Source organism: Cebus imitator, unplaced genomic scaffold, assembly GCF_001604975.1.
Source record: "Cebus imitator isolate Cc_AM_T3 unplaced genomic scaffold, Cebus_imitator-1.0 Scaffold251, whole genome shotgun sequence".
Lineage (NCBI taxonomy): Eukaryota > Metazoa > Chordata > Mammalia > Primates > Cebidae > Cebus > Cebus imitator.
The window spans coordinates 1,181,170-1,194,650 of NW_016107566.1; the positions used below are offsets into that span (position 1 = coordinate 1,181,170).

The window sequence follows — 13,481 nt, forward strand, 5'->3', positions numbered from 1 at the left end:
ATTTGAATATCGGTTGACATTCCATAACACTTTAATTAAAAGAAATTAATTTTGTTAACACTGTTCTATTTGATGCAGTAGTATTCACCATAAACCTCATTCCAGAAAGGTATTTATCATTATTTGATACCTGGAATTAAACTTCCATAGAAACAATATTTTAAAAAGTGATCAAACTCCATGTATTAGTTTGCTAGAGATGCCAGAACAAAATACCATTAATAGGGTGGTGAGAAAAGATCCTTTCTCAAGGGAAAAGAAAAAAAATCTACTATTCTTCCCAGTGCAGATGAACAAATTTCAAGGTAAAGATGTTGGCAGGTTTGGTTTCTTCTGAAGGTCTTCCTTCTCCCTGTGTCCTCTGACCGTCTTCCCTGTGTCTCTCAGTGTGTCCAAATTTCCTTTTCTTATAAAGACACCAACCTGACTGGATTAGGATGCGCATCCCAATGACTTCATTTTCACTTAATCGCCTCTTTGAAGATCTATTTCAATATAGTCACATTCTGAGGTACTAGGGGCTAGGACTTCGGCATACAAATTTGGGGGGAAATGATTCAGCCCATAACATTCCAGAAGAACCTATTCTAACCCTTTACTTCATTATCACTACTAATAGAGTGTTTAACATTTTACAGAATACTCTGACAAGCTATAAAATCTTACACCATTATTTTTTCTGTGTGTATAATACATTTTCATCATAAAGGTTGTATATGTACATTAAAGAAATGTATGAAATTAAGAAAAGAAAGGCTGGGCATGGTGGCCATCACCTATAATCCCAGCATTTTGGGATGCCGAGATGGGTGGATTGCTTGAGCTCAGGAGTTTGAGAGCAGCCTGGGCAACATGGTGAAACCTCATCCCTACAAAAAATGCAAAAATTGCTGGGTATAGTGGTGCATGCCTGGCGTTTCTGCTACTTGTGGGGCTGAGGTGAAAGGATTGCCTAAGCCTAGAAGGTTGAGGCTACAGTGAGCTGAGATTGCACTACTGCACTCCAGCCTGGGAGACAAAGCAATATCCTTTCTCAAGGAAAAAAAGGGAAAAGAAAAGAAATCTACTGTTCTTCCCAGTGCAACCACTGTGAGCACACTCACACTCTCCTGCCTCCCGCACTAGCTGTGCTTAGGGGCCATTCCTGATGAGTAGACATTTAGCTTGCTTTTATTTTGTTTATTATGACACTGGTATAAAGACCCTTGACCAAAAATCCTTGTACACAGTTCATTTTATTTCCTTGGGATAAATCCCCTGAAGTAGATATACCCCCTTTTTTCAGTGGTTAATGCATTTTAAATTCCCCCAGGGGATGCTGAGGACATTTCTGTTCTTAGTCTTAAGAGAATAGAACCCCTTTCCCTACTCCGCACACCCTCTCCCTACTGACCTGATTGTCTGGAAGCCATTACTGTCTGTGGGACAGGAAGAAGGGTCTGCAGAGAATGTGTTCCCCTTGGGAACAGGAGCAACTTTAATTCATGAGGCAGCAGCCTGGCCTCTGCTGTGGAAATGTAGAAGAGACACTATTAACCTGTCCCTGTCTTTGTATCATTCTTAAGTCTGTTATTTAGCAGCAAGCAGCTTACAGAATTTTAAAATACGAGATCTATTAACTTGTTCCAAATAGTATTTGAATATTAGCTGCCATTACTCTTAAAAATACAGAAAACTCTGAAAGTTAATAGAAGAAAGTAAAAGAACAAAGAAGATAATTATACTTGAAATGTTTTATGATTGTGCTTTTCTCAAAATTATTTCTCAATTTTCTTTATAGATAACATATTTGCAATAAAATCTTGGGCCAAAAGAAAATTTGGGTTTGAAAAAAATAAAATTGATAAAACTTTTGGAATTCCAGAAGACTTTGACTACATAGACTAAAATATTCCACGGCGGTGAAGGATGTAAATTTTAAATGATATCTAAATAAGTGTACTGAATTGTCATTTGCCTGTAACTGTATGTATCCTTTTGTTAATGTTAAATAAAGTATTAAATGCAGATGTTCTTCACCCTTTTTGGTAGATCACACGCAGGATGATGACCATATCCCCTCCAGTGCTCATCAGAGTAGGACATAAAGCCTTGCACCTCATTCCAGGCAGATTTACAAATGATTTTCTTTAAGATCAAAGCCATCATGTGATAACATTTTAGATTTGTTTAAATATTAATGTTAACTATTAAGGGTGTATTTGGGCCATGTGTGGTGGCTCACACCTGTAATCTCAGCACTTTGGGAAGCTGAGGCGGGCAGATCACTTGAGCTCAAGGAGTTCGAGACCAGCCTGGCCAACATGGCAAAACCCCGTCCCAACTACTCAGGAGGCTGAGGCAGAAGAATTGCTTGAACCAAGGCACAGGTTGCAGAGAGCTGAGATTGTACCACTGCACTCCAGCCTAGGCAACAGAGCGAGGCTCTGTCTCAAAAAATAAATAAATAAATAAATTTTGAGGCTAAGCACAGTGGCTCATGCCTGTAATCCCAGCACTTTGGGAGGCCGAGGTGGGTGGATCACCTGAGGTCAGGAATTCAAGACCAGCCTGGCCAACATGATGAAACCCCATCTGTACTAAAAAAACACAACAAATTAGCCCAGTGTGGTGGCTGGTGCCTGTAACCCCAGCTACGTGGGAGGCTGAGGCAGAAGAATTGTTTGACCCAGGAGGTGGAGGTTGCAGTGAGCTGAGATTGTGCCACTGGACTTCAGCCTGGGCAACAAGAGCGAAACTCCGTGTCAAAAAAAATTTTTTAGGCTGGATGTGGTGTCTCACACCTGTAATCCCAGCACTTTGGGAAGCCAAGGCAGGCTTAAGCCCAGGAGTTTGAGACCAGCCTGGGCAACATGATGAAACTTCCATCTATACATAGAAATACAAAAATTAGCTGGGTGTGGGGTGCGTACCTTTAAGTCTCAGCTACTTTGGAGCCTGAGGTGGGAGGATCGCTTGAGCCTGGGAGTCGGAGGTTGCAATGAGCTGAGATTGTGCCTCTGACTCCAGCTTGAGTGACAGAGTAAAACCCTGACTAAAAAAAAAAAAAATTAAAAATTTTTTGTTAAAAACCAAGACAAACACACACATTAGCCTAGCCTTACACAGGGTCAGGATCACCAATATCACCGTCTTCCACCTCCGCATTCTGTCAAAGGAAGGTCTTCAGGGGCAATAACATGCATAGAGCCGTCATCTCCTGTGATAACAACTTATTGAAAACCACCTGAAGAAAACTTTTTAATAAGTAAAAGAAAAAAAAAGGAGTACGCTCTAACATTAAAAATATGGAAAATATAAGCCATATAAAACATAGTCATTATTGTCAAGTATTATGTACGATACATGATTGTGTTGCTATACTTTTATACAGCTGGCAGTGCAGTAGGTTTGTTTACACCATCGTCACCATAAATACATGAGTAATGTGTTGCACTAAGACATTGCCACAGCTACGATGTCACTAGGTGGTAAGAGTGTTACAGTTCCATTGTAATCTCATGGGACCACCATCATATATGTAGTCTGTTCTTGACACTTGTTAAACAGTGCATGACTGTAGTTGTGTTTGTATAGCACACATTACCAACTATATAGAATGTTAGGATTATTTTTCAGCTATCTAAAAAAGTAGGTTGAAAATGGCATATCCCATGTATATATCTTTTTTTCAGTTCAGCGTGGCTATTTAGAGAATTTGCAGGCACTCCAGATCTAAAGAAAAAAAATCAAAACATACGTAATGTTCTTTACACATATGCTTTTTTTTTCACATTGTCCAATTTTGATATTCTTTTAAGTAACTCGAATGAAATATTCCATATGTCTAAAATGACCCAAATAGTATTCAAACCATTTGTTAGTGAATCTGGCCTTTGTATCCCAGGGAGTTGCTCTGGGTCTACTTAATCACTTCCTGGAGGTTAGGGGGGAGCAAATTGGTCTGTCTTGTTCATGAGGCCAGTTTATGTTGCCTTAGGCAACGGCTCTTCTGACTAGAGAAAGTATTTGATGTAAGAGACCAAGGACAAAAAATAAAAAACACTCGCCATAAGCCTTTTTCTAAAACTAGTTGTGGGAATTCCAAAACTTCTTGGGCCCAATTTGCTATTATTATAAAAGATACTTGTTTAGAAAGGAGGTATGAGTGTTCAAAAAAGAAACCATATCTCTAAAAGATGATGTTTGATATTTAGGCAACTTTTAAAAACTTAGGTCTCTATAGGGCCAGCATGAGAGTGAGTGAGATGAGGGTCCTTACATGAGCTAACCAGAGGCTGTAGCATCTTCTTTAGCCAGCAGTGTGCTGCTCAGTGCTTAGTAGCTCGCTGTCTGGAAGAGGGAGGCTGACTTACAGCGTTTGCCTGCTTGCGTGGTGTACGTACTGCCAGCATAGCCAATTTGAGTTACCAGTGTGATGCCAGTAGAGAAGGGGAAGAGATGCTCAGCAGCATACCGTTGCGTATCTCCACCGTACAGATGCAGCAGATAATAAATCTCAATAGCACGGGGAACGGTAAAATGTGGTGAAGTACTTAGGGAGTGATCACTTTTCAGTATTTGGTGTCTTTGTTTTTAATAAACAGTTCACCATCCTTTATAGAACTTCATCTTTAATGCAGGCTGTGTTTAACCGCTGGCTTGCTGCTCCTGTCCATCGCTGTTGTTAATCTTTAAGGGCTGTTTCTGAGTTTGTTCTCACCTGAAATTCAAGATGCTAGTTAAGAAGGCAGGAAGCCAGGCATGGTAGCCTGTGCCAGTGGTCCCAGTGTATTAGTCCGTTCTCACACTGCTAATAAAGACACACCTGGGACTGAGTAATTTAGAAAGGAAAGAGGTTTAATTGACTCAGTTTCAGCATGGCAGGTCGCAGGAAACTTAACAATCATGGCAGAAGGGGAGGCAAACATGTTCTTCACATGGCAGCAGCAAGGAGAAGTGCCAAGCAAAAGGGGGAAAAGCCTTTTATGAAACCATCAGATCTTGTGAGAACTCACCCACTATCCCGAGAACAGCAGCATGGGGGGTAACTGCCCCCATGATTCAATTACCATCACCTTTCACCAGGCACCCCCCACGACACGTGGGGATTACAAGAACTACAATTCAAGATGAGGTTTGGATGGGGACGTAGACAAACTATATCACCCAGCTGCTCAGGAGGTAGAGGTAGAAGAATTGCTTGAGCCTGGAAATTCGAAGCCAGCCTGTGCAGCATAGTGAGACCCTGTCTATTTAAAAAAAAAAAAAAAAAAAAAAAAAAAAAAAAGGCTGGGTGCAGTGGCTAACACCTGTAATCCCAGCACTTTGGGAAACCAAGGCAAGTGGATCACGAGGTCAGGAGTTTGAGACCAGCCTGGCCAACGTGGTGAAACCCCATCTCTACTAAAAACACAAAAATTAGCCAGGCATGGTGGCACACGCCTGTAATCCCAGTACTTGGGAGGCTGAAGCAGGAGAATTGTTTGAAACCTGGAGGTGGAGGTTGCAGTGAGCTGAGATTGCACCACTGCACTCCAGCCTGGACAACAAAGCAAGACTCTGTCTCAAAAAAGAAAGAAAAAAAAAAAAACAGCAGCAGCCCAGGAGCACGAGTCTAGCCAAACAAGGTAGTCCTTAGTCTTGGGTTGGTTTCATTACTGATTTGAAGATTTAGGACAACTTGGGTAGACCTAGAATCATATTACAAGTTATCCAGGACCAAATTTGATTCAGTAAATCATGCTATAAATGATAATCCCAAAGGCCGGGCTCGGTGGCTCACACGTGTAATCCCAGCAGTTTGGGAGGCCAAGGTGGGTAAATCACGAGGTCAGGAGTTCGAGACCAGCCTGACCAACATGGTGAAACCCTGTCTCTACTAAAAATACAAAAATTAGCTGGGCATGGTGGCTCATGCCTGTAATCCCAGCTACTCAGGAGGCTGAAGCAGGAGAATTGCTTGAACCTGAGAGGTTGAGGTCGCAGTGAGCCAAGATCACGCCAGTGCACTCCAGCCTGGGTGACAGAGTGAGACTCTGTCTCACTTAAAAAAAAAGACATCAATCTCTTTTTCATTTTTTTTTTAATCTCAATTTCTGTCCTATTTTTAGAGAATTCTAAAAAAATGTTTTCAGTCTCCTGGTAAGTTTCACAATTGTCCAGGGACAGATCAAATCTGTGAAATGTCTGTTCTGAGGTTAGAACAGGAACAAAGCACTCTGTAAGGAAGACTTTTCTCCTGATGTTTGCCACATCTTTAGCCTAGTGGCAAATTATAGAGTTCTTGGCCTGTCTCAAAAATAGATGCTATTGTTCTTTACTTTATCAAACATGATTTTCTGCCATGCGCAGTGGCTCACACCTATAATTCCCAGTGCTTTGTGAGGGCCAGGTGGGAGGATCCCTTGACGCTGGAAGTTCGAGACCAGCCTGGGTAACATAGCGAGACTCCATCTCTACAAAAAAAATTAGCCAGTTGTGGTGGCATATACTTGTAGTCCCAGCTACTCAGGAGGCTGAGGCAGAGGCATCACCTGAGTCCAGGAGCTTGAGGCCACAGTGAGCTATGATCGCACCACTGTACTCTAATCTGGGCAACAGAATGAGACCCTTTCTGTAAGAAAAACAGAAACATGATTCTCTTTAAAGGGTTAGGAGAGGAAATGAATATAGCTGAATATAGCTGCCAGCCAAGAAGCAAGAAGCACCCTAATAATTCTTGAGTGGAAAGTCTAAATTGTGAATCTGATAATACTGTTTTTGAGAACGATGACTGAATTAAAGCATCTGGAATACATTTTTCAGTTGATATTGTATCATTCGTAAAGCAGTTAAAATGTGACAGATGGGATGACATTGCAATATTATGCATAAATGCCCTTTCAGGATATACTTAGATAGTGTTTATTTGACAGAAAGAAAATGCACTGCATTACAAAATGATCCACTGCAGTGAATCTACATATTATACTTATCCCAGCATGAGTTTTTAAAAAAATTTTGAGAGAAGGCTGGGCGCAGTGGTTCACTCCTGTGCTCCCAGCACGTTGGGAGGCCGAGATGGGTAGATTACCTGAGGTCAGGAGTTCAAGACCAGTCTGGCCAACATGGTTAAACCCCATCTCCAATAAAAATACAAAAATTAGTTGGATGTATTGGTGGGCGCCTGTAATTCCAGCTATTCAGGAGGCTGAAGCAGGAGAATCCTTGAACCCGGGAGGCAGAGGTTGCAGTGACCTGAGATCATGCCATTGCACTCCAGCCTGGGAAGTAGAGCAAGACTCCTAAAAAAATAAAATAAAAATTTGTGAGAGACATCAGAGATGGAAGTGACTGTCTGTCTCCTTCTAAGGTACTCGTTGAATCTCAAGGCTAATGGTTTCTGTTAACCTAGATTAGTAAATTACACACTGAAGGCCAAATCCAAGGTCTGTTTTTTACTATCTTTTTACATTTTTTAATGATATAAACAGGAATATGGGACAGAAACTGTAAGTCTAAAATATTTACTAACTGATCCTTTCCAGAAAAACTTTACCAATCCCTGAAAGGTCAAAAACAGTCTATGAACTAGATATGATCTGCAAGATGTATTTTATTTTTCATTTAAATTAGTTGCCAATTTATTCAGACTGTAAAATGTCACTTGCAAATTGAGAAGTTCAGCTTCTTTTGGAAACTGGATGATTTGGAAACCCTAAGTCTTCATTCCATACAGCAGCAAATCAGTTAGAGGTAGATAGGACTGGCTCAATAGCATTAGAAGGTAATGAGTTCATGTATTAGAGGAACACCAGCATACTTTCTCCTTTAAGCCACAGTTTTGTTTTAAGTTGACAAACTGATTTGAGCTCAAACTTTAGTTTCACTTTTCTAGTTCCAGGAAAAATGCCTGTCTTTAGGCTGTAACCTTAAAAAATTAAGTCTCCTCGTTTTTTGTTTTGTTTTGTTTTGTTTTTTGAGACTGGGTCTCTGTTGCCCTGGCTGGAGTGCAGTGGCACTATCTCGGCTCCCTGTAACCTCTGCCTCCTGGGTTCAAGCGATTCTCCCACCTAGTAGCTGAGATTATAGGCAACTGCCACCACACCCAGCTAATTTTTGTATTTTTAGTAGAGACAGGGTTTTACCATGTTGGGCAGGCTAGTCTGGATCTCGTGATCTGCCTGCCTCAGCCTCCCAAAGTGCTGGGATTACAGGTGTGAGCCACCAAAGTCAGACTTCCTCTTCTCTTTAAAAAAAAAAAAAAAAAAAAAAAAAAAAAAAAGGCTCAAATTAAAAAAAAAAAAAAAAAAAAAAAAATCTTGGCTCTATTTTGTATTGAGATTATATTACGTTTATAAATTAAAGAGAATGGACATCTTCATGATGAAACATTCTATCTAAAAAAAAAAAGATGCCTTTCTATTTGCTCAAACACATTATTTTTTGTGGTAGTTTTGTCGTTTTCTTCACATAGATTTTTCACATTTTTCAAATATATTCCTAAATATTTTGTTGTTGTTGTCATCGTTCTAAATGGGGTGTTCTCTTCCATTTTTCCTTCTAGTTAGCCTTATTTATGTATCTGAAGCCTATTGATTTTGCATATTACTTTTATATTCTGCTTCTTATTAAATTCTTATTTGTTCAGTTTATTTTATAATTAATTCTCTGAAAATTTTCAGGTATATTGTCTTTTTCCAGGTAAAATCTTTTTGCAGGCATAGTTTTCAAGTGGACATAGTTTTAATTCTTGTCCAAATCTTATCCTTCTAATTGTTTTCTTTTATTCATTTGCATTGGCTAATATTACTCATAAAGTTCTAGTGGAGATAGGGGGCATCTTTGCCTTGTTTCTGGCTTTAGCGGGAATGCCTTTGGTATTTCTGCATTAAGTACATGTGGCTTTTATAATTCATAACGTTAAGAAAATATTTATCTAATATTTCTCAAGAGTTTTTATAAGGAAAGACTGTCGAATTTGTCACAGATTTTTTCTGCACCTCTGGAAATAATCATGCGATCTTTATAAGATAAGGGATAGTAACACATTTCCTAATGCTCAACTATCCATATATTCTATTCCTGGCACAAAACCCACTTGGTTGTGGTGAATTGTTTTTTTTTAATGTGATATTGGAGTCTATTTAGTAATATTTTAGAATTTTTTCAGCAATATTTATAATTTTTTAATTTGCTATCATTACAGATTTGAGTATCAATGTTTTACTCTCTTCATAAAAAATATTTGGGGCTGGGTGCAGTGGCTGACACCTGTAATCCCAGCACTTTGGGAGGCCGAGGCAGGCAGATCACAAGATCAGGAGATCGAGACCATCCTGGCCAGCACAGTGAAACCTGGTCTCTACTAAAAGTACAAAAAAATTAGCTGGGTGTGGTGGCACGTGCCTGTAATCCCAGCTGCTTAGGAGGCTGAGGCACGAGAATTGCTTGAACCGGGGAGGCAGGGGTTGCCATGAGCTGAGATTGCGCCACTGCACTTCAGCCTGGAGACAGAGCAAGACTCCATCTCCCGACTCAAAAAAAACAATGATTATTGGACATCTTCACATGTTAGTCAGATTTACCTCATTTGTTGCACTTACTATATAGTATTTATTCATAAAGATATACTGTAGTTTATTAAATCCAGATTGGTAGACATTTGGTTTGTTTTCGGTTTCATATTATTTAGACAATTTTTCGAGAATATTTCTTTTTTCTTTCTTTCTTTCTTTTTTTTTTTGATACAATCTTGCTCTGTTGCCCAGACTGGAGTGCAGTGACGTGATCATGGCTCATGCCACCATACCTGGCTAATTTTTAAATTATGTGTGGAGATGGGGATCTCCCTATCTTGCCCAGGCCAGTCTTGAACTCCTGGGCTCACGTGATCCTCCTGCCTCAGCCGCCCAGAGTGCTGGGATTACAGGAATGAGCCACCTTGTCTGGCCTCAGAGAACATTTCTAAATCTATCTGTTTGCACATGTGTAGGAAATCTAATAATAAATTCCTTGACAAAAAAGAAAAAAGAGTTCTTATTCAGAAAGAATTGATCCTCTAAAAGGAATATGAGAATATAACCGGGCGCAGTGGCTCATGTCTGTAATCCCAGCACTTTGGGAGGACGAGGCAGGCAGATCATGAGGTCAGGAGTTCGAGATCAGCCCCGCCAACATGATGAAACCCCGTCTCTACTAAAAATAGAAAAATTAGCTGGGCGCAGTGGCATGCGCCTGTAATCCCAGCTACTTGGGAGGCTGAGGCAGGAGAATCACTTGAACCTGGGAGGTGGAGTTTGCAGTGAGCTGAGATGGTTCCACTGCACTCCAGGTTAGAAAAAAAAGAGAGAGAGAGAGAATATAATACAGAGCTGAATTTTATAGAAAAGAAGAGGAAGGGTAATGGCTTTGAGGACTTTTAAAACTGCTTTTTCCAATGGGTTTCAGAAATGAAGTCTTAGTAAGTTTTTATTAAAAAGATTTATGGGCTGGGCACAGTGGCTCACGCCTGTAATCCCAACAGTTTAGGAGCCTGAGGTGGGCGAATCACCTGAGGTCAGGAGTTCGAGACCAGCCTGGCCAACATGTCAAAACCAAATCTCTACTAAAAATACAAAAATTAGTCGGGCCTGTTGGTGCATGCCTGTAATCCTAGCTACTAGGGAGGCTGAGGCAGGAGAATCACTTGAACCCAGGAGGCAGAGGTTTCAGTGAGCTGAGATCGCACCACTGCACTCCAGCCTTGGTATCAGAGCAAGACATCTCAAAAAAAAGAAAAAAAAAAAAAAGGTTTGTATAAAATGAGCTGGGTATCTATTATAGAAAACAGATTTATTAAAAATACTACCTTTTAGGGCCCTGTACAGTGGATTACGCCTATAATCCCAGCACTTTGGGAGACCAAGGAGGAGGATCACTTGAGCCCAGGAGTTAGAGATCAGCCTGGGCAACATAGCGAGACCCTGCCTCTACAAAAAACACAAGAATCAGTCTGGGTGTACTGGTGTGCCTACATTCCTAGCTACTCAGGAGGCAAGAGGATCATCTGAAACCAGGAGGATAGCACTGCAGTGAGTCGTGATTACAGCACTGTACTCTTGAGTGACAGAACAAGACTCTGTCTCAAAACCCCAAACAAACAAAAAAACCCAAAACATCTGCCTTTTAGTTGGCATTGATTAATGAAGAAGAAAATTTATAATTAATATTTATATGTCTTTTTTTTTTTTGAGACTGAGTCTTGCTCTTATTGCCCAGGCTGGAGTGCAATGGCGCAATCTCGGCTCATCACAACCTCCGCCTCCCAGGTTCAAGTTATTCTCCTGCCTCAGCCTCCCAAGTAGCTGGGATTACAGGCACCCACTACCACACCCAGCTAATTTTTTTGTATTTTTTGTAGAGACAGAGTTTCACTATGTTGGTCAAGCTAGTCTCGAACTCCTGACCTCAGACGATCCACCTGCCTCTGCCTCAAAGTGCTGGGATTACAGGCATGAGCCACGTGCCTGGCCTATTTATATGTCTTTAGGTTAAAAATTGGCTTTCTAGGCTGGGTGCAGTGGCTCACACCTGTAATGTCAGCACTTTGGGAACCCAAAGCAGGCAGATCACTTGAGCCCAGCAGTTTGAGACAAGCCTGGTCAACATGGTGAAACCCTATCTCTACAAAAAATACAAAAATTAGTCGGGCATGGTGGTACACACCTATAATAATCCCAGCCATTTGGGAGGCTGAGGTGGGAGGATCACTTGAGCTTAGGAGGTCAAGGCTGTAGTGAACCATGATCGCACCACTGCACCCCAGCCTGGGGGACAGAGCGAGACACTGTCTCAATAAAGAAAAAAAAATTGGCTTTCTAACGTTAAATCCCAAATGCTTTCTGGAAAACTTCTCTAGAATATAAGTTACCAATTTGGAGACCGGATCTGCTGCAGAAATGGTGAGCTATTTTGCAAGCCTGAACTTGGAAGGCATCATGTTTCTCATAACATTTTGAAAAGTAACTATGGGAACTTTTAACTCATTTAAATTGAACAGATGTGCAGGTTTTTTCTGTCCAGTTGTGGTTGTTGCCGTGTCTCAGTAAATGTACTTCTTGCTTGCCTGTGTTTCCTGTGGGCTCTGGAAACACACCTGACTGACTGAATTTAACTTGCTTAGATTTGATTTGATTCTTAGGTCAACTGGAACAATTATTTGGCCTTTAAGTACCCTAATAAAATCAGTTTATATGTACAAGGATCAAAAAGGCCTGTTTGTTTGTTTTTAACAGACAGAAATACCCTTTTTACAACAACACTTACCTCAATAGATCCAGAAAAATAACTTCTGTTTTGGAAAAGTGTCAACCTTTGATGTAATACAGCTTCAGGGAATAAAATTATTTTGCATAACCATAATTCAAAGTACCATATCTTCAGCAGAAAGGTAGGATAAATACATTTTTGTTTAGAACTCATTTTTTTTTTTTTTTTGAGACAGAGGCTCGCTCTTGTTGCCCAGGCTAGAGTGCAATGGCACAATCTTGGCTCACCGCAACCTCCACCTTCTGGGTTCAAGCGATTCTCCAGCCTCAGCCTCTCAAGCTGAGATTGCAGGCATGTGCCACCACACCCGGCCAATTTTTGTATTTTTAGTAGAGATGGGGTTTCTCCATGTTGGTCAGATTGGTCTTGAACTCTCAACCTCAGGGGATCCACCCGCCTCAGCCTCCCAGAGTGCTGGGATTACAGGCATGAGCCACTATGCCTGGCCTAGAACAAAACTTTTTAAAAAGAAAGTATGGGCGAGGCACAGTGGCTCATGCCTATAATCCCAGCACTCTGGGAGGCTGAGGCAGAAGGAGCCCAGGAATTTGGGACCAGCCTGTGCAACATGGTGAAACCCAGTCTCTATAAAAAATACAAAAAAGAAAAAAAAAGAAAAAAATTAGCTGGGTGTGGTGGTGCTACTTGGGAGGTTGCAGTGGGAGGGTCACCTGAGCCTGGGGAGGTGCAGGCTGCAGTGAGCTGTGATCATGCCACCGCGCTCCAGCCCAGGTAAGAGTAAGACCCTGTCTCAAAAAAAAGAAAGAAAGTTAACGTTTCACATATTTCAACAATATTTAGAAGCAATGACAACTATATTGCAGTGTTAACAATGTTATAATAAGGTCACGTTAGGAGTAAGGTGGTATGTTGGAACTAAGTATGTTTTGAAGGGACAGTTAGGGACAGATAGCCTTCTCCCTACTAGATAAAAACTCCTTGAAAGCATGTTGATTTTCATCTCTGTAGGCCTGTGGCACCTCACAAGGTCCTTGACATAAAAGAACTACAACTTCATAATTTCCAGTGTTAAATGGACTCTCAGCATTGCTTATCAACGCCCTTACTTGTATTTAAGTTAATATAGTTGGCCTCATTCCAGAAGGGCTATAAGGCAGCTGCTACTTTTCAATCAGCTTTCCCCTCCGTCCCTACAGCTATTTAAACATTCGCCACTCAGTCCTCTTTACTTAGCCACACTTTCCTTCATT

General features: G+C 40.9%; 1 protein-coding gene across 2 annotated transcripts in view; it reads left to right on the forward strand.

The window, feature by feature from the left end:
- The window catches only part of MND1 (meiotic nuclear divisions 1), a 62,743-nt gene extending 60,639 nt beyond the window's left edge, over positions 1 to 2,104 (forward strand). Inside the window, exon 7 of one of the 2 annotated variants that reach the window (XM_037727963.1) lies at positions 1,781 to 2,104. Coding sequence is in view for 1 of the 2 variants with exons in the window: in XM_017498781.2 (XP_017354270.1) it covers positions 1,781 to 1,887 (107 nt within the window). In the remaining variant the exon portion in view is untranslated. The remainder of the gene's footprint in view (positions 1 to 1,780) is intronic. The other variant, XM_017498781.2, reaches the window with a different exon arrangement.
- The last annotated feature ends 11,377 nt before the right edge of the window (positions 2,105 to 13,481 follow it).